We start from the raw sequence: 15,758 nt of genomic DNA, 5'->3' as shown, positions 1-15,758 counted from the left end.
CAAAACCAATGGGTTGAAATTAATTCAAGAGAATTTTCAGCTGAACCTCCGGAAGCTGTTCCTTACTGTTAGAGAGGTTCCTCAGTGGAACAGGCTTCCTTGGGAGGTGGTGACTTCTATTTTTTTGAAAATTTTTAAGCAGAGGCTAGATCTGACAGAAATGCTGATTTTATGAACTCTTAGGCAGATTGTGAGTGAGTGGGTAGGCAGGAAGGGATGTGCCAGTGCGTGCGTGCGGACAAAAGCTCATACCTTGAATAAAACTTGGTGGGTCTTAAAGGTGCCCCTGGACTCTAAATTTCTCCTACTGGCTTTGTAATTTTTTTTTAATTGTTGATGGTAAGTGAAAAGGCAGTATGTAAATAATCTTTCAAAAATGTTTTAAGCTTTGCCAATGAAAATGGTGCTGCTGCTTCCAAAATATGTGCAGGCTAGGGCTCTGGTGTACTGTAAGCCCAAGTTCTTAGGGAAGCCATTGGGAAGAATCCTTCATGCTTTTGATGCTTGAATTTGGCTGACATTCAGGGGGTTCCTTACTTCAGTTGTTGAAATGGTAGTGGATGAGACATGGTTTCCTGGGCTTGGAGTGATTCCCCACTGACAATAGGCAGCTGATATGGGTGGTCAACCATACTTGTGATAGATCAGCCTAAAACGTACCCGAAGAAGCGGGATCAAATCTTGCTTCCTCACTCTTCCAGACTCTCGCTGGCTGGTGCGGGAAGTTTGCTCCTTTTGAAATCAAGGAGAATATGGTGCTTTCCCCGCTTTGCCGCGTGGCCTTCGACCAGGATCTCGTGGACCAGTTAGATGGCCTCCTCCAAGCTCAGAGCTGCGATGCTTCACTCTTGAAAGAACTGAAGGGCCGGGAGCCGGGCAAATCCGGACCTACGCTTCTCCGCAGCACCAGTACCAGCGTCGATGTCAACAGGTTGGTCGCTTTTCCTTGGGATGGGGTGATGGCACCTTTCTCATGAAGAAAGGCTAAAGAGCGTGGTGCTTTTTAGTTAAGAAAGAAGGGCAATGGGTTGGATTAGCCACACTATCAGAAGAGACTGGAGTGGGGGGTAAAAACGAAGTAAGAGGTTTATGAAATTATGCATATGACATAGTAGAGAGAGAGCCAGTATCAAACTAGGATCTGGGTATCCCACGCTGTCTGTAATGAGTTGTGGATTCATTCCGTATCTTATGTGTTTTCTGTATATTGTTGTTTAACTTCTGGAGAGCTTCGTTTGAATTGTGCCACGGAGGAAGGCTTTGGCTGAGACATGGTTCTTGTATATGGACATGACTTGTACCTTTTAACCTGTACTTATATATTTGGATATATATTTGTTTTTATGTTAGACATAGGTACTTATATGCAGAACCAAGGAATGTGGTTTTTAAATGGTATTTTAGCATCTTTGAATGTATGATTAAATAGATTATATATAGTTTGTATAAGAGTGCAGTGTGCTTAGCTGTATTTTAGTTTCTTTTTTTCTTTTTGTCTCAACCTTTTTGGTGTGGTTAGGAGTGCTAGCATCTAATCTGGAGAGCCAGGTTGGACTCCCTGTTCCTCCTCCACATGCAGCCAGCTGGGTGACCTTGGGCTTGCCACAGGACTGATAGAACTGTTCTAACCTAGCACACGTGCTCTTAAAGCCCTCTCAGCCTCACCCTCACCAGGTGGGGAGAGGAAAGGGAATGCAATTGGAAGCCAGACTCCTTCAGGTAGAGAAAAGTGGCATATAAGAACCAACTCTTCTTCTTGGTTATAAGCCACCTTGGGTTCTCACCAGGGAGAAACGTGGGGTATAAATATATTTACTTTAATTTTTTTAACTTGATTTATATCCTACCTTTCACCCCAATGGGGACCCAAAGTAGTTTATGTCATTCTCCTTTTTATTCTCATACAACCCTGCGATGTAGCTTAGTTGAGAAGGTGTGTGACTATCTTCCAGGCACAAGTGGGGACTTGAACCTGGGTTTACCCCAATCTGTTCGAAATTTGAACCGTCACACCATGCTGGCTCTCACATAAATGGAGTAAATAAATTAAATAAGCTTATCTTTTTTAATATTATTTTTGATCATAATTACATGAAGTACTAAACATTTTACAACTGTTTGTGATTCCATTCAGTCAAATGAGAATAGTACCATACCAAAGCAAGCTTGATCAACATTTAGGGGATGGTAGTTTTTCTCCATCAGTAGGTTTAAATGGAGCTCAGTTCTGTTTACAGCTGACAGCCAGGATGGTTCAGAGCAGCCTTTTCCAACTTATTTTACTGCTGAGAAACCCCTGAAGCCCCAGTTGTGCAATCATGCCAAATATGGTTAGGAAGCATAGCTGTGCACACCACCCACCCAGGGCCCCTCTCCTTCCCACCCCCTCCAGGCCCATCAGTGGCCATTTGGGGAGGGGGGTTGACATGACCACATATATGGTCATATTACCCAATAACTGCTTAACAAAATTTTAAAATAATAAGATTAATTAATTCCCACCTGCTTAGGAAAACCTTCCAGGGCTATCAAGAAAGGAGAAGAGTTGGTTCTTATATGCCGCTTTTCTCTACCCGAAGGAATCTCAAAGCGGCTTCCAGTTGCCTTCCCTTTCCTCTCCCCACAACACACATCCTGTGAAGTAGACGAGGCTGAGAGAGCCCTGATATTACTGCTTGGTCAGAACAGCTTTATCAGTGCTGTGGCGAGCCCAGGGTCACCCAGCTGGCTGCATGTGGAGGAGGAGCGGGTAGTCAAACCCAGCTCTCTAGATTAGAAGTCTGCTCTCCTAACCACTACACCAAGCTGGCTCAACAGCTGGGTTTCACAAAACCCTGGTTGACAAAGCGTGACTCAGAGGGATCCCTGTATTCAAGGTCTGCTGTCCCTCGGATGATTAGTTGTTGCAGGGCAGAAGCAGGGAAGGTTTGGTCTCACTTTCTAAGCCTTCTAGGGGCACCTGCAAGGGTTTATGGGAGACTGAGACAGCATGGTTCAAGGGACCTCTGATCTAGCAGGACTCTTCTGATAGTTAGATCAGTTGTTTCCCGTCACCCTCCCAAGCATATGAAACTTCTTTGTCTTCTCCTTAGTCACCTCCTCCTCCTCTCCGGTTACGCAGTACACGTTGAAAAGTACTGCCTCTTTAAAAATTCTCACTTTGCATATTCCAGACTTGAGCTTCGAAAGTTCTAGGGCTGTGCTGGGACTAGTCTGAAGCTGAGTCTTGCTTAGACCATCAGAAGGTAGATCTGTGCTTACTTGAATTGTCACTGGAAGGAAACTATATATTGTCATGCATTAATCCGTGGCCCCCTCTCTCAGAATCCTACTCTGCAGGGTGCAGCATAGCAAGACCTTAATCCCCCCGTTTTTTGTATTGTTTTGAAACAGGACTTTCCTTGAATTTCATGTATACACTTTCACTAAATGGAGTTGGTTTAGCTCAATTGAAGGGGTTAATGGGTATAAAAGCTCTTTTGTTTCCCATGCTGCATTGCCATTTGAGGCTTGTTCAAGAGCCCTTTTTAATTGCAAGCGTAACTGTGTGTGTCATTGAATGACAAAACCTCCACCAACGTGCCAAAGGTCTTTTTCTCGATACCTTGGAACCCTAGTGGGCTCCCGTCAATTACTGAGAGTAGATTTTTGTTCGACAGTGATGTGGTCATAGTGGGTAGCAGCCAAGCGGGAGACGTCCCCGAAAGGAAGAAGTTTGGCCGGATGAAACTTCTGCAGTTCTGTGAGAATCACCGGCCTGCATACTGGGGCACGTGGAACAAGAAATCCTCTTTCATAAAGCCACGAAACCCTTGGTCGAAAGACGCCGTGAGTGACTTTTATTCTGCCCAGAATATAGTGTTGCGTCTGTATAAACTGTCACGTATTTTTCCTACTTCATTTTAATCCAGTATAATTTGTTTGTTTGTTTGTTTGTTTATTTAATTTATATACCACCCTCCCCGAAGGCTCAGGGAAGTTCACATAAAACAAAACAGAAACAATACAGATAACTTAGATTAACAATAATGAACGAAGTGAAATTATTTCAAACGCGAGCTGGTTAATGGAGCAAAAATTAAGTAACAAAACAAAACACACCGTGCGCTTTTGTAAGCGTGTGCTCTAATGGTGGTTTTGCTGTATCTCCAAGCTTCGTTCCGCCAGTATTTTCACTTGATCTGAGCCAAAGACTGAGAAGCGATAAGCCTAGTTTCTTAACTGGCTGTCTTTCCTTGTCAGTGATAGGTTTTAAAAAAATATCTGAATTATCTCAAAGTTGGAAATAGTAATGTACAAATGTTAATGTGCTGCTATTTAGGCTTGGGCCATATCAGAAGCTCCCAAATCTAAGCTTCCTGTTATGCAAGAGTTAATGTGGTATCTAATTATCTTGCTTCAGAACTGGAATTGTGTGGGCAGAAGAAGCAGGCAGCTATGCCAGAATGTTTCTAGGCACTCACCAGAAGGCTTTTGGATATGGGTGCATCTGCTTTGCAAGAATATTAAGAGTGTGGACCATCATCTTTTACTCTAACCTTTCAAAGTACATGAATCTCAAATATATAAATAAAAGAAATATGCTACGTGCACTGTGTTTGTGTTAGCTACTCTCAAATCAACAGGAGCACACAAAGAAGATAACAGCAAAAAAATTAAAGTTTGTGTGTTCACAAATATACAGCACAGCTATGTATAATCAAAAATACCAAGTCCTATTTAGTGTCCAATCCTTGGAAGGTAAGGGTGAAATTCTCTATCATGCATGCTGAACAGGAATCCGGTATAATGATGCCCATTCCATGTCTTTCTTCAGCAGCATTAACCAGTCAGGATATAAGCTCACCATCGCACCTGGCTCACAACAGCTCGTGTCTCACCTTTAAACTGAGCGACTGCAGGAGGTATTTCCCCATGCCATTCAGAAGGTACCCGAGAAATACCTTGGTTAATGCTGCTGAAGAAAATCATGAAACAGACATTGTTATACTGGATGATTCCTCTTCAGCCTTCAGAATGAGAGAGAATTTTTCCTTTGGCTTCCAAGGACTGGACAATAAACAGGACTTGGAATGTTTGATTATACATTGCTGTGTTACTGAGAGTTTGTGAACACACCAACTGTAGGCCTGTCCGATGTCATTTTGAGACAACATGCAATGCTTCTAAACCGAAAACAGCTTTATGATTAGAATGTGCTGTGTTTTTTTTGCAGACGCTCCTGGACTACGAAGTAGAGAGTGATGAGGAGTGGGAGGAAGAGGAGCCAGGCGAGTCTCTCTCTCACAGTGAAGGGGTAAGACTGTAGCTGGATTGTCCAGATAGGTGGAATATATACTCCCAGATTTGGTGCCCGACTTGCTTACTGCAGATTGAGACCTTCACTGGCTTTTGTTTCCTTAGCACAGGGGTAGACAACCTGTGGTCCTCCAGATGTTCATGGACTACAATTCCCATGGGAATTGTAGTCCATGAACATCTGGAGGACCACAGGTTGACTACCCTTGCCTTAGCAGGTCAATTCTGTTATGCTTATTTTTAGATATCTCTCCCCTCTCATTTACTTTCTCTGTTCTTTTGTTTGTCTTCTCAGCTCACGACTCTCCTGTTAGACATCAGATTACTTCTCGCCTCTGCCCCCTCCCCCTTCATTCTCTGGAACTCCCCTGTCCCCCTTTGCAGCCACTATGGCCTCTGCCAGTGGATCCTTCTACTCAGGAAGGCATCGGTGACAGATGATACCTTGCCTCAAAGGGACCTTTGATTCATGCTCATTAGTGACTTGCAGTTCACTACTCTTAGGCCCTTGAATTTGCCCACACTCTGTGGCGACACTTGGCAGTGATGCTCAGTGGTGCCGCTTGGCAGCAACTGTTGGTGCTGATGCTTGGCGGCCATGCTTTAGTGGCAAGCATGCTCGGTTATTATTGTTGAAGAGCCAACAAAACGGTGTGTTGCATCTTGACTCTCAGCACCAAATGATGACATTTAGCTTTGCATACAATGAGGACTTATATGATTGAGAACTCCCGGTTCCAGGCAGCCCATGGGTTACCAGCATCGATCGAGGGACACCCAACGCTAGCAGAACATTGAGGAGACATATCGCCTCTAAATGAGAACAATAAATGGTCCAATGTCTGACTTCTTCTTCCATCTCCTTCACCGGTGGGCTAGGTGCGTCCCTAGACAGGGCAGATTCCTCTTCCGGGCCTGGTACTGAGCTCACCGAGGTGGCTGTTGGCTCATACATCAGCTGCTTGGGCTGTCTCTCCTTTGGGGTTTGAGGTGTTGAGGCCATTTCCCAGAGAGTTTGCAGATGAGCTGCTCTTCCTTCCCTTGATTTCTGGGGTGGCTTGGCAGCAAGGCTGAGGTATAGTCGAGGTTTTCCGATAGAACAGAGGTGACAGACTCAGAGCTCTCCGTTTGGAGCCATTTTTACCCTCCTTTATTCGTTCGGTCTTTCTTTAAATAAGGCCATGTCTTTACAACAGTGGCCAATATCAGAATTCTAAGTTGTTCGCCTCTCCTTCTGAATCGGAGGGAAATCTCGTGTTTCAACTTGCTGAACAGCCCTTTCTCAGTGGCAGCAAAAAAGAGAGCTGGGGGGAGAGTGCAGACCACTCCCACATCATGGGACTTTGGGTGGGAAAGTCACTCTCTGTGCGGGGGGGGGCACTCTGGGGAGCTTCTGGAAGCTTGTTTTAAGCTTGCTAGCTGTTCTCTGTGGCAGGCCTGTGAAGATGCAGACCCATGTGGGACTGCACAGAAGACCACAAAGATGGGCCCTCATTGGAAGGAAGGGGTATAAATTAGGTAAATAAATCAATATACAAGCCACAACCTTCCGTTTTGAAGTCCTGAGCTAGGCTCCCAATGATAGGACATTAATTCACACAGCCACCATAAGCCAGAAGAAACTTGATGGTCTTTCTCACACACAAATTGTGTCAGAATCCCAGACTTGTAAACAAGAAATCTTTGAGAAAAAATCCTTTATTTCAGGCTGAAACATCTAGCATCATATTTGTTGTTGTTGTTGTTAGGTGCGAAGTCGTGTCCGACCCATCGTGACCCATGGACTAAGATCCTCCAGGCCTTCCCGTCCTCTACCATTCCCCGGAGTCCATTTAAGTTTGCACCAACTGCTTCCAGCCACCTCATTCATATAGACAGAACTAAATGATACAGGCAAAGCATTACAGTATAAAACCCATTGACCTCTCCCATGAGCAGTTGGTACCTTGGGCGTCAGGGTAAGACATAACATGAAACTGCCAGGTGCAGTTTCTGGGAATTATGCCAGTGTGGAATGTTTTGAGAAACTAACTAGCTAAATGGCCTTGAAGCTGTGAGCGGCATCTACACTCTAGAAGCTGCCTGGAAGCAAGGAAAATGGATGACTGACGCAAAGCAGGCTTAAGTGAACAAACCTGAAACCTATTTCATGGCAGAAGCCGCAGGATTCTGACAAACTGCTTTCATAGAATCATAGGGCTGGAAGGGGCCCTACAGACGATCTAGTCCAATCCCCTGCTCAATGCAGGATCAGCCTAAAGCATCCTTGCTAAGTATCCTTCCAGCCCCACTGCTTGAAGACCACTGGTGAGGAGGAGCTCACCACCTTCTTAGGCAACCCAATCCCCTGCTGAACTACACTCCCTGAGCCTCTGACTCTCCCATTTCTCTCTCCTTTTCCTTTTCCTAACGGTCTTTTCCTTCAGAGACAGTAAGCCTGCAGGCAGAGTGAACCTGAATTTTCTTGAAGAAGTACGTTAGAAACATGCCTGCAATATATGCTTGAGATTTGGTGTGTTATAAAACTGGGGATGTTTTTTTTAAGTGGAATGTGCAGCCTTGACATATTAGTGTCTTGCACTTTGGCCTTCTACAGAAAAATTCGCTGGGATGGAGGGGCAATGACTTCAGATCTGTCCCCCCCCCCACACACACACACCATTCATCCAGCAGGTTGAATACCAGAAGAGCTCTTTTGAGGCAGGAGGGTTTTTTAGAACTCTCCTTGAGACAAAAATGATGATGATGTCATCCGTTCAGTCGTGTCCGACCCTCGGCGATTCTATAGGAAAGTCTTCGCCATGCGCCCCTATCTCTGACTGCTTCTTTTAGCTGGTCCATGGTCATCCCTGTATTGGCTTTGATCGTGTCGAGCCAGCGGATCCTTTGGCGACCACGTTTCCTTTTGCCGCTGACCATGCCGAGCATTCATGATTTTTCTAGCGAGCCTGATCGCATGATGTGTCCAAACAAGTGAGCTTTAGCCGTAATATCTCCCCTTCTAATGACATAGTTGGTTTGCTCCTCTCTAAAACTATCTTGTTGGTAACTTGGGCTGTCCATGGTATTCACAGCATTCGTCTCCAACACCATCATTCTAAAGCATCTATTCTCCTCCCGTCTTCTTTCTTCAGGGTCTGCTTTTGCATCCACAGGTTGTTATGGGGAAGACAACAGCATTGACTAGCTGGCATTTTGTTGAGACAAAAATACTAAATAGCAAAAGTGCCTCCATCACTCTTGCGGCGGTACATTTTGGATCCTCCCCTTAGTTCTGTGTTGCTGCTCCCGACGTTTGTCAGTTTTTTTTAATCGCTTCTTTTGTTTCTGTCTTAAGTTTTGTCTTAAATTTCGCAGGATGATGATGAGGACGGAGGGGAAGAGGAAGATGAAGACGACGGCTTCTTTGTGCCCCACGGCTACCTTTCAGAAGACGAAGGCGTGACTGAAGTAAGCTTTGGCATCAGCTGTAATGCACATTGGTGGAGTTATTCCTGTATAGCCAGCCCAAGGCAGATTTTCCCACTAGGCCTTAGGTAGTCCTAACTCACCAGGGCATACAGCCCTGCAGAGCAAGCTAACCACTCCTACAACAAAATACAAGACAGACTTAAATTAGTCATCTCAGTACTGGATTTGCTTGGGTTACTTATCCTGTTTCAGAGGCCAAGCGAGACACAATTGAAAAAAATATATAACAGAAAAAATTAAAAATTAGTTCCAAATAAATAGAAAAGGCTCTTCATGAATAGCTTTAAGGCAAATAAACACTAGCCAGCAAAACATTCATTAATAAGCCAATAACAAATTAATAAAGCACCTTACTAACTACTTCTATTCTCCTGGCATAAATACAGCCCCTTCAAGCTTTCATCCAAACAGACAAAGTGGCGGATTAAAAAATACGCCAAAAGGGGAACACTAAAGCCATTTTCTGGGATCAACTTATAGGATTGTGAGTCTGGCCAATAACTCACCAATCAAAATACAAAAGAATTTGCTGATTAATCATTCCAGTTTACTTGAAAACAAAGCCTTCCTCCAAGAATGACCTTGGGGGAGAACTGCTTGCCTCAACAAGCTACAGGTGGTAGTTTTCAGGGATTTAACACCCGGAGGGGCTTTTCCAAACTAACCCCCACCTATCAGGTTTTAATATAGGATTCTTTACAGTTGCCTTCTCTCATTTGCTCTCTGATTTTCACCCAGCAGTCCTACGGCTCTTTTGGGGAAGGGGACACCCTTAATCTGGATGTGTGTGTTCTATTTTTTGTTAAGCGACAGAGAGTCCTGAGCATACAATTCCTTTACGTTGAAGTGGAACAATCCAGGAGAGGGGAACTCTGTTTTTACATGTTTAAATCGGTCCTGCACCATGAGACTTGGAGGATGCTGGTAGCCCAAAGACCATTGCAAACTCAAGTCTAGGTGTTCACTTTTGCTCTTCGCACCTTAGTCTGTCTGGAGGCTGACCTTCAGAAAGCCATATTTTCTCTTCTCCTTGGCAGGAATGCGACCCCGAGAACCAGAAAGTTCGTCAAAAGCTGAAGGCCAAAGAGTGGGATGAGCTGATCGCCAAGGGGAAGCGCTTTCGAGTTTTGCAGCCTGCTAAGATCGGGTGTGTCTGGGAAGGCCAGGAAGGCAGCAGCTGCTCAAGCTCGGATCTGAAGCTCCTCCAGCAGTTCCAGGCTTCCATCCTGGACACAAGCCTTGGTGATGAGGAACAAATAGAGAAGAGCGAGAAGAAGAAGACAAAAGACCAGCAAAGTAAGGGGGACAGGCGGAGGGTGCCAGCAAGCCCTGCCTCTTGAACTCGGCAGGACCAGAACCGTAATAGGCTTATAATTGGGGTGGGGGGGGGAGGAGCAGAGAATGGCAGGTTTGTCTTCAAGATAGTGAAGAGCCCAGAACGCTTTGGCCTCTTGCAGATGCTTGCTGGCACAGGACTTGCTGGCACCCTCTGTAGGCTTAGAAATTATAGATTGGTTGGGGGCAAGAGGGAAATTTCATCTAGCTTCATGATATGGTTATGGGTTTTAGTAGCCTAGTGTCCTTCGTCTCCCTGGGTTGTCCCCCCCCACCCCCCACTTGATTCTCAGTGGCTCTCAATATTTTGAGGGTAGTAAGCATGCTCAGTCCTTTCCCTGACAACTTTATGAACATCTATGAAACTTACATCTCACACCACATGCTAGGTGAAATGATTGGTCTATCACTTGGTTGACAATAGTTCTTTAGGATTCTGGGCAGAGTGGGGTCTTTCCAAATACGTGTTCCTGCCAACCCTGTTAACTCAAGATGTCAGGATTTGAACCTTTGCCATTCAACCAGCAAAGCAGAGCTTTCCCCACCACACTCCCCCTACATCTGTTTTCCCTCTCTCCTGCAGTGCTGACCTAATTAACAATTGAAATTTAAAAAAAAAATCAGGGCAGCCTTTTCTCCTTAGATTTTGTCTTTGCATCGATCTTTTGAGGCGTTAGTTGTAAGGTGCCTTAAACTTTTGGACAAGGGAGGATTTTAAATTTAAATTTTGTTATTGAATGTATATCCTGCCCTTCATTAGCATTTCAGGGTGGCTAACAATTATTAAAAGTACAATACAAATAACAAAAGCCATCAAACGGTTATCATTAATATAGCACACATCCAGTGACTGAATAAACAACAAGCTTCCAACCCATTGGTCCTGAGTGTGGGTTCATCCAGCTGACCCGGAAGCAATTAACAATGGAATAATAGATTTTCTTGGGGGGGGTATAGCTGTATAGTTTGCTCTGGCCTCAACCAAGCATCTAACAGCCAAGCAACTCCACAGTGTGATAGATTAGTGTGATTGATTTGAGTTTAATAACAGCTCAGAGACCATCTTCAGGATATAAGCTTTTGAGAGTCTAAGCTGCCTTCATCAGATAAAAGTAGAACGGGAGAGCTCAGGCTTTATATCCCAGTCAGCAGGTGGGAGGGACCGTCAAATGCTGAGAGCGGCGGTATAAAAATATAATTAATTAAAAAATAAAGAAATAAAGACGGGACTCGGGAGGTAAAGGTACAATGCACGTTGTCATTGTCATTATCCATGATGTGTTGGATCCAGTGGATCGGCTCCACTGGCTGAGGTTCTGTGTGCTTCCATTGGGTACAAGAGTCCCGCATCAGAGAAAGGCTTTCTGTGCCAGAGCAAAGCCACCACTGCCCCTGCAACATCTCTGGGATTTAACTCAGTATTTGGGAATGATGCCCTGGCCAGAGGCTTACAGTGTTGTTGTTGTTATGTGTGAAGTCATGTCCAACCCATCGCGACCCCATGGACAATGATCCTCCAGACCTTCCTGTCCTCTACCCTTCCCCGGAGTCCATTTAAGTTTGAACCTACTGCTTCAGTGATTCCATCCAGCCACCTCACTCTCTGTCGTCCCCTTCTTCTTTTGCCCTCGATCGCTCCCAGCATTAGGCTCTTCTCCAGGGAGTCCTTCCTTCTCATGAGGTGGCCAAAGTATTTTGAGTTTCATCTTCAGGATCTGGCCTTCTAAAGAGCAGTCAGGGCTGATCTCCTCTAGGACAGTGGGTCCTTGTAATCTGAGTTGTTGGGCTGTAGATGTACAAGACCTACCTAAACCCATTTTTGCTCTGCTGTAGTCTTGGGACAGCTGCTCCCACTGCTCCACGGGAACATTAACGGAAGCAAAGTGATCATCCAAGAATTCCAGGGTTGCTGTCGCCTGGGGCTGCTGCCGAGCAACGACAGTGCTGCCACCACCCCCAGCAGCGTCGAGAACAACCCTGCGAGTCCCAACACCTCCCAAGCCCAGACTCCGGTCCACGAGGGGAATGGGGTCCCCTCCAAGGCCAGGCTGAAGCGGATCATCTCCGAGAACTCCGTGTACGAGAAGAGGCCCGAACACCGGATGTGCTGGTATGTCCACCCAGAAGTCCTGAAGAGCTTCGGCCAGGAGGACCTGCCCGTCCCTTGTCAGTGGAACTACGTCACCCAGGTCCCCTCAGTGAATAAAGAGGAAGGGAGCAGCTCACCGGGAGTCGTGGCAACGCAGACCCCCTCGGTCTCTGGAAAAAGGAAGTCGACTGGAAGCATGTCCATCACCAAGTTCATGAAGAGGCCTTGGGGTGCCAGACAGGTGAGGTTCTGCAGGATAAGCTCCTACTGTTCTGTTGTGTGCTTTCTCTCTCTCTCTAACTCTGTCCGTAGAAAACCATGCTGGCCTCCTAACATGGCATTCCGCGGTGGATCAGCCAACCTAGAGTCTTGCCAGATCTAGCTAATTCAAATCAAAAGGTGTAATTCAGCTGCTGCTTCTTCAGCTGTGAAGCTTCCCTATTGCATGGTTTGCACCCATAAACTCTCCAGGACTCCTTTGCCACCTTTTGTAAATTTGTTCACCCCACCGCATCCCTAGTTCCTTCCAAACATGTGACTCTTCCTTCTGCAGAGAGTCAGAGAGCTATGTTGGATCAGTGGTTTTGAAAGGGGAGAAGGGGTTTTCCCAGGGCCTGCTGCTTGACATCCATTCTCCCAGACCTCTCAGCTGCAGCTACCTCACTGTTGTGGGGAAGAGTTGTTTTTATATACCACTTTTCACTACCAGAAGGAGTCTCAGTGGCTTATAATCACCTTCCCTACCCTCTCCCCACAACAGACACCCTGAGAGGGAGGTGGGGCTGTGAGAGAGTTCTGACAGGACTTACTCAATCCAATAGCATTATCAGGACTGTGAGGAACCCAAGGTTACCCAGCTGGCTGCATGTGGAGAAGTGGGGCACCAAGCCCGGCTCTCCAGATCAGAGGCTGCTGCTCTTAACCATGACACCACACTGGGAGAAGAAGGGTATAGATTATTGTACACCAAGACTAATTCAGGTAGTAAAAAGTGGGGTACAAAAAGCCAGCTGCTCTTCTTGTGCATGTCTCATGCTTTACATAAGAACAGGAGGCTGGATTCTAGGCCTCTCACCCACTCCTTCAGAGCCACAACACACACACAGGCTGCCTCATTGCCTTGGTTCAATGAAGCAATGGTGTGTTTTTTGTTTTGGTTTTTACCCTCTCCTGTCTGGTCTTCCCCATATAATCATGCTTGATGCTAACCTGGCACAGTTAACCTGATTATCGGACAGCCTCTCATTTTCTAATTCAAAGGCTGAAGCTACGGAGATGGACGGATTTCAGGCAGACACTGAGGAGGAGGAGGAAGACGAATGCATCATCGTGAACATGCAGGAAAACACAGGTGAGAGCCAGCAGGGAAGCCACACCCTCTTATCCTTCATGCTCCTTCCTTTTGTCCTACACCAAGGGTGGCCAAACTGGTTCTCCAGATGTCCATGGACCATAGTCACCATGAGCCCTTGCCAGCTTTTTCTGACGTACTTGAGAATACACTCTGAGTACAGAACTTAATGATTATTATTATTATTATATTTATACCCTGCCTCCCCCCGAAGGCTCGAGGCGGCTTACATAACCCTGTCCCCTAAAACCATAAAATAACAATAAGATCCGATAATTTACAATAATGGCAACAGCGATGGCTTAATCTGCTCATTTGCTCTCTGCATCCTCAACTACAGGAGGGGGGTGACGCTCTCTACCGCCAGTTTGTGAGGGGGGGGCTGATCTTCTTTCCGCCCGGCCTCAGTTATAAGCCTGGCGGAAGAGCTCCGTCTTACAGGCCCTGCGGAATGCTGGTAATTCCCGCAGGGCCCTCAGCTCTTCTGAGAGCTCATTCCACCAGGTTGGAGCCAGGACCGAAAAGGCCCTGGCCCGGGTCGAGGCCAGGCGGGCTTCCTTGGGGCCGGGAACGACCAATAGGCGAAGAGCGAAGAGTGGTGATAGCGAAGAGTGGTGACTTTAGGGACATAACATAGGAATTGGTCTCCAAAAAGGATAAAATTTATACATATTGGTTGGAGCCATAAGTTACAGTCCCCACTCAACCATCCAGCTCCACATTATAGAGAGTGCTATATAGTGTATTATTATAATTTTGACCACTGAGGAAGACCTGGAAGGGTCGAAATGCGTTTGGTCCTAGATGTTGTTAGTTCGGTATAGTTTTTAAGATGTTTTTATTCTGTTTTTAACTGAGAGCCAGTTTGGTGTAGTGGTTCAGAGTGCAGACTTCTAATCTGGCATGCCGGGTTCGATTCTGCGCTCCCCCACAGGCAGCCAGCTGGGTGACCTTGGGCTCGCCACGGCACTGATAAAGCTGTTTTGACCGAGCAGGAATATCAGGGCTCTCTCAGCCTCACCCACCTCACAGGGTGTCTGTTGTGGGGAGAGGAATGGGAAGGCGACTGTAAGCCGCTTTGAGACTCCTTCGGGTAGGGAAAAGCGGCATATAAGAACCAACTCTTCTTCTTCTTCATTTTCTTTTGTGCACTATAATAAATAATTAACAAGTTTTACATTATTTTTTTTATTGTTCAGCTCAACTTTTGAGTTCCCTCCTCCATAGACCATAGTCACCATGAGCCCGTGCCAGCTGGTGGGGCTCATGATTATTGTAGTCCATGGACTCCTGGAGATCTAGAGTTTGGCCACCCCCGTCCCATAACATATTATCCCAGAGGGAGAGTCTGGCACAAAGCACATTGATGCAGGGCTCCATGCATCTGCTTAAATGGAACGGCACAGATTAGGCTAAAGAATCTTCTTTTCCCAGCAGCGTTCCATTGGAAGAAATCTGTAGAACTGCAACCGGGTCTACATTTTATACCTGTGTGAGACACTTTTATGTGCGATCAGTTAAAATTGGTGAAAGTTATCCATCTGGTAGAAAGGCATGCAACGGAACAGAATAAAAATGAGGATCCCACCCAGGTTGTAGCTTGAGCTTATAACAAGTATGGATGGCTTCCCCTACTGAAGGAGAATAAAACACTGGAATTTATGTGACAGCTTCTTCTCTTCAGTGGGGCGAATTCTTCTGCACCCCACCGAAAAAAAATAAAAAAAGGTAGTTAGATGTAAAATCAGTTATGTAGCTGAGCTATATACTTAGGCTGGGTCAGCCTTACTCTGAGCCAATACAGTCGCTATGTATTTGCATAGCCCTGCCTGGAATGAGAGGAGACATGACCTAGCCAGTTCAGATGATTTCATAGGGATAGGGGTGTGGCCACAGATGATGTGAAATGCTTCAACCAAGTCAGCTAGAAATTTGTGAATGGATCTCAAGGTGATGTGTTCAGCTACATCAGGAGTGGAGCAAGTATGTTGAGAGTTCCAAAAACATTTTGTATTGCTCAGAACTTTTGAAGATTGCCCAGTTCTTTGCTATTCCATCCCATAATGCACAAGAGTCTTTTCTCTCTGATGCAAAGTCAGCGGAGCAAAAAAAAGGAAGCAACTTTCCCTTGGATAGGCTGTTAGTCCAGACCAATTATGGGTACATTACCTGCAAAGAATTCCACACCTCTTAAGCAATAAGCAGTTGTTGAAA

At 45.7% G+C, this 15,758-nt stretch overlaps 1 protein-coding gene across 2 annotated transcripts in view; it reads left to right on the top strand.

Moving 5' to 3' along the window:
• CHAF1A (chromatin assembly factor 1 subunit A) overlaps positions 1-15,758 on the top strand; it is a 36,153-nt gene that overhangs the window by 18,265 nt on the left and 2,130 nt on the right. For both annotated transcript variants that reach the window (XM_077332170.1, XM_077332169.1), the window contains 7 exons: positions 702-931; positions 3,660-3,828; positions 5,216-5,296; positions 8,656-8,748; positions 9,807-10,065; positions 11,938-12,434; positions 13,454-13,544. In XM_077332170.1, coding sequence (XP_077188285.1) covers positions 702-931; positions 3,660-3,828; positions 5,216-5,296; positions 8,656-8,748; positions 9,807-10,065; positions 11,938-12,434; positions 13,454-13,544 — 1,420 coding nt within the window. The remainder of the gene's footprint in view (positions 1-701; positions 932-3,659; positions 3,829-5,215; positions 5,297-8,655; positions 8,749-9,806; positions 10,066-11,937; positions 12,435-13,453; positions 13,545-15,758) is intronic.

This window comes from Paroedura picta, chromosome 4, assembly GCF_049243985.1.
Source record: "Paroedura picta isolate Pp20150507F chromosome 4, Ppicta_v3.0, whole genome shotgun sequence".
Taxonomy (NCBI): domain Eukaryota; kingdom Metazoa; phylum Chordata; class Lepidosauria; order Squamata; family Gekkonidae; genus Paroedura; species Paroedura picta.
Note: the sequence above shows the minus strand (reverse complement) of the source record. Positions and strands in the feature narration are given on the sequence as shown.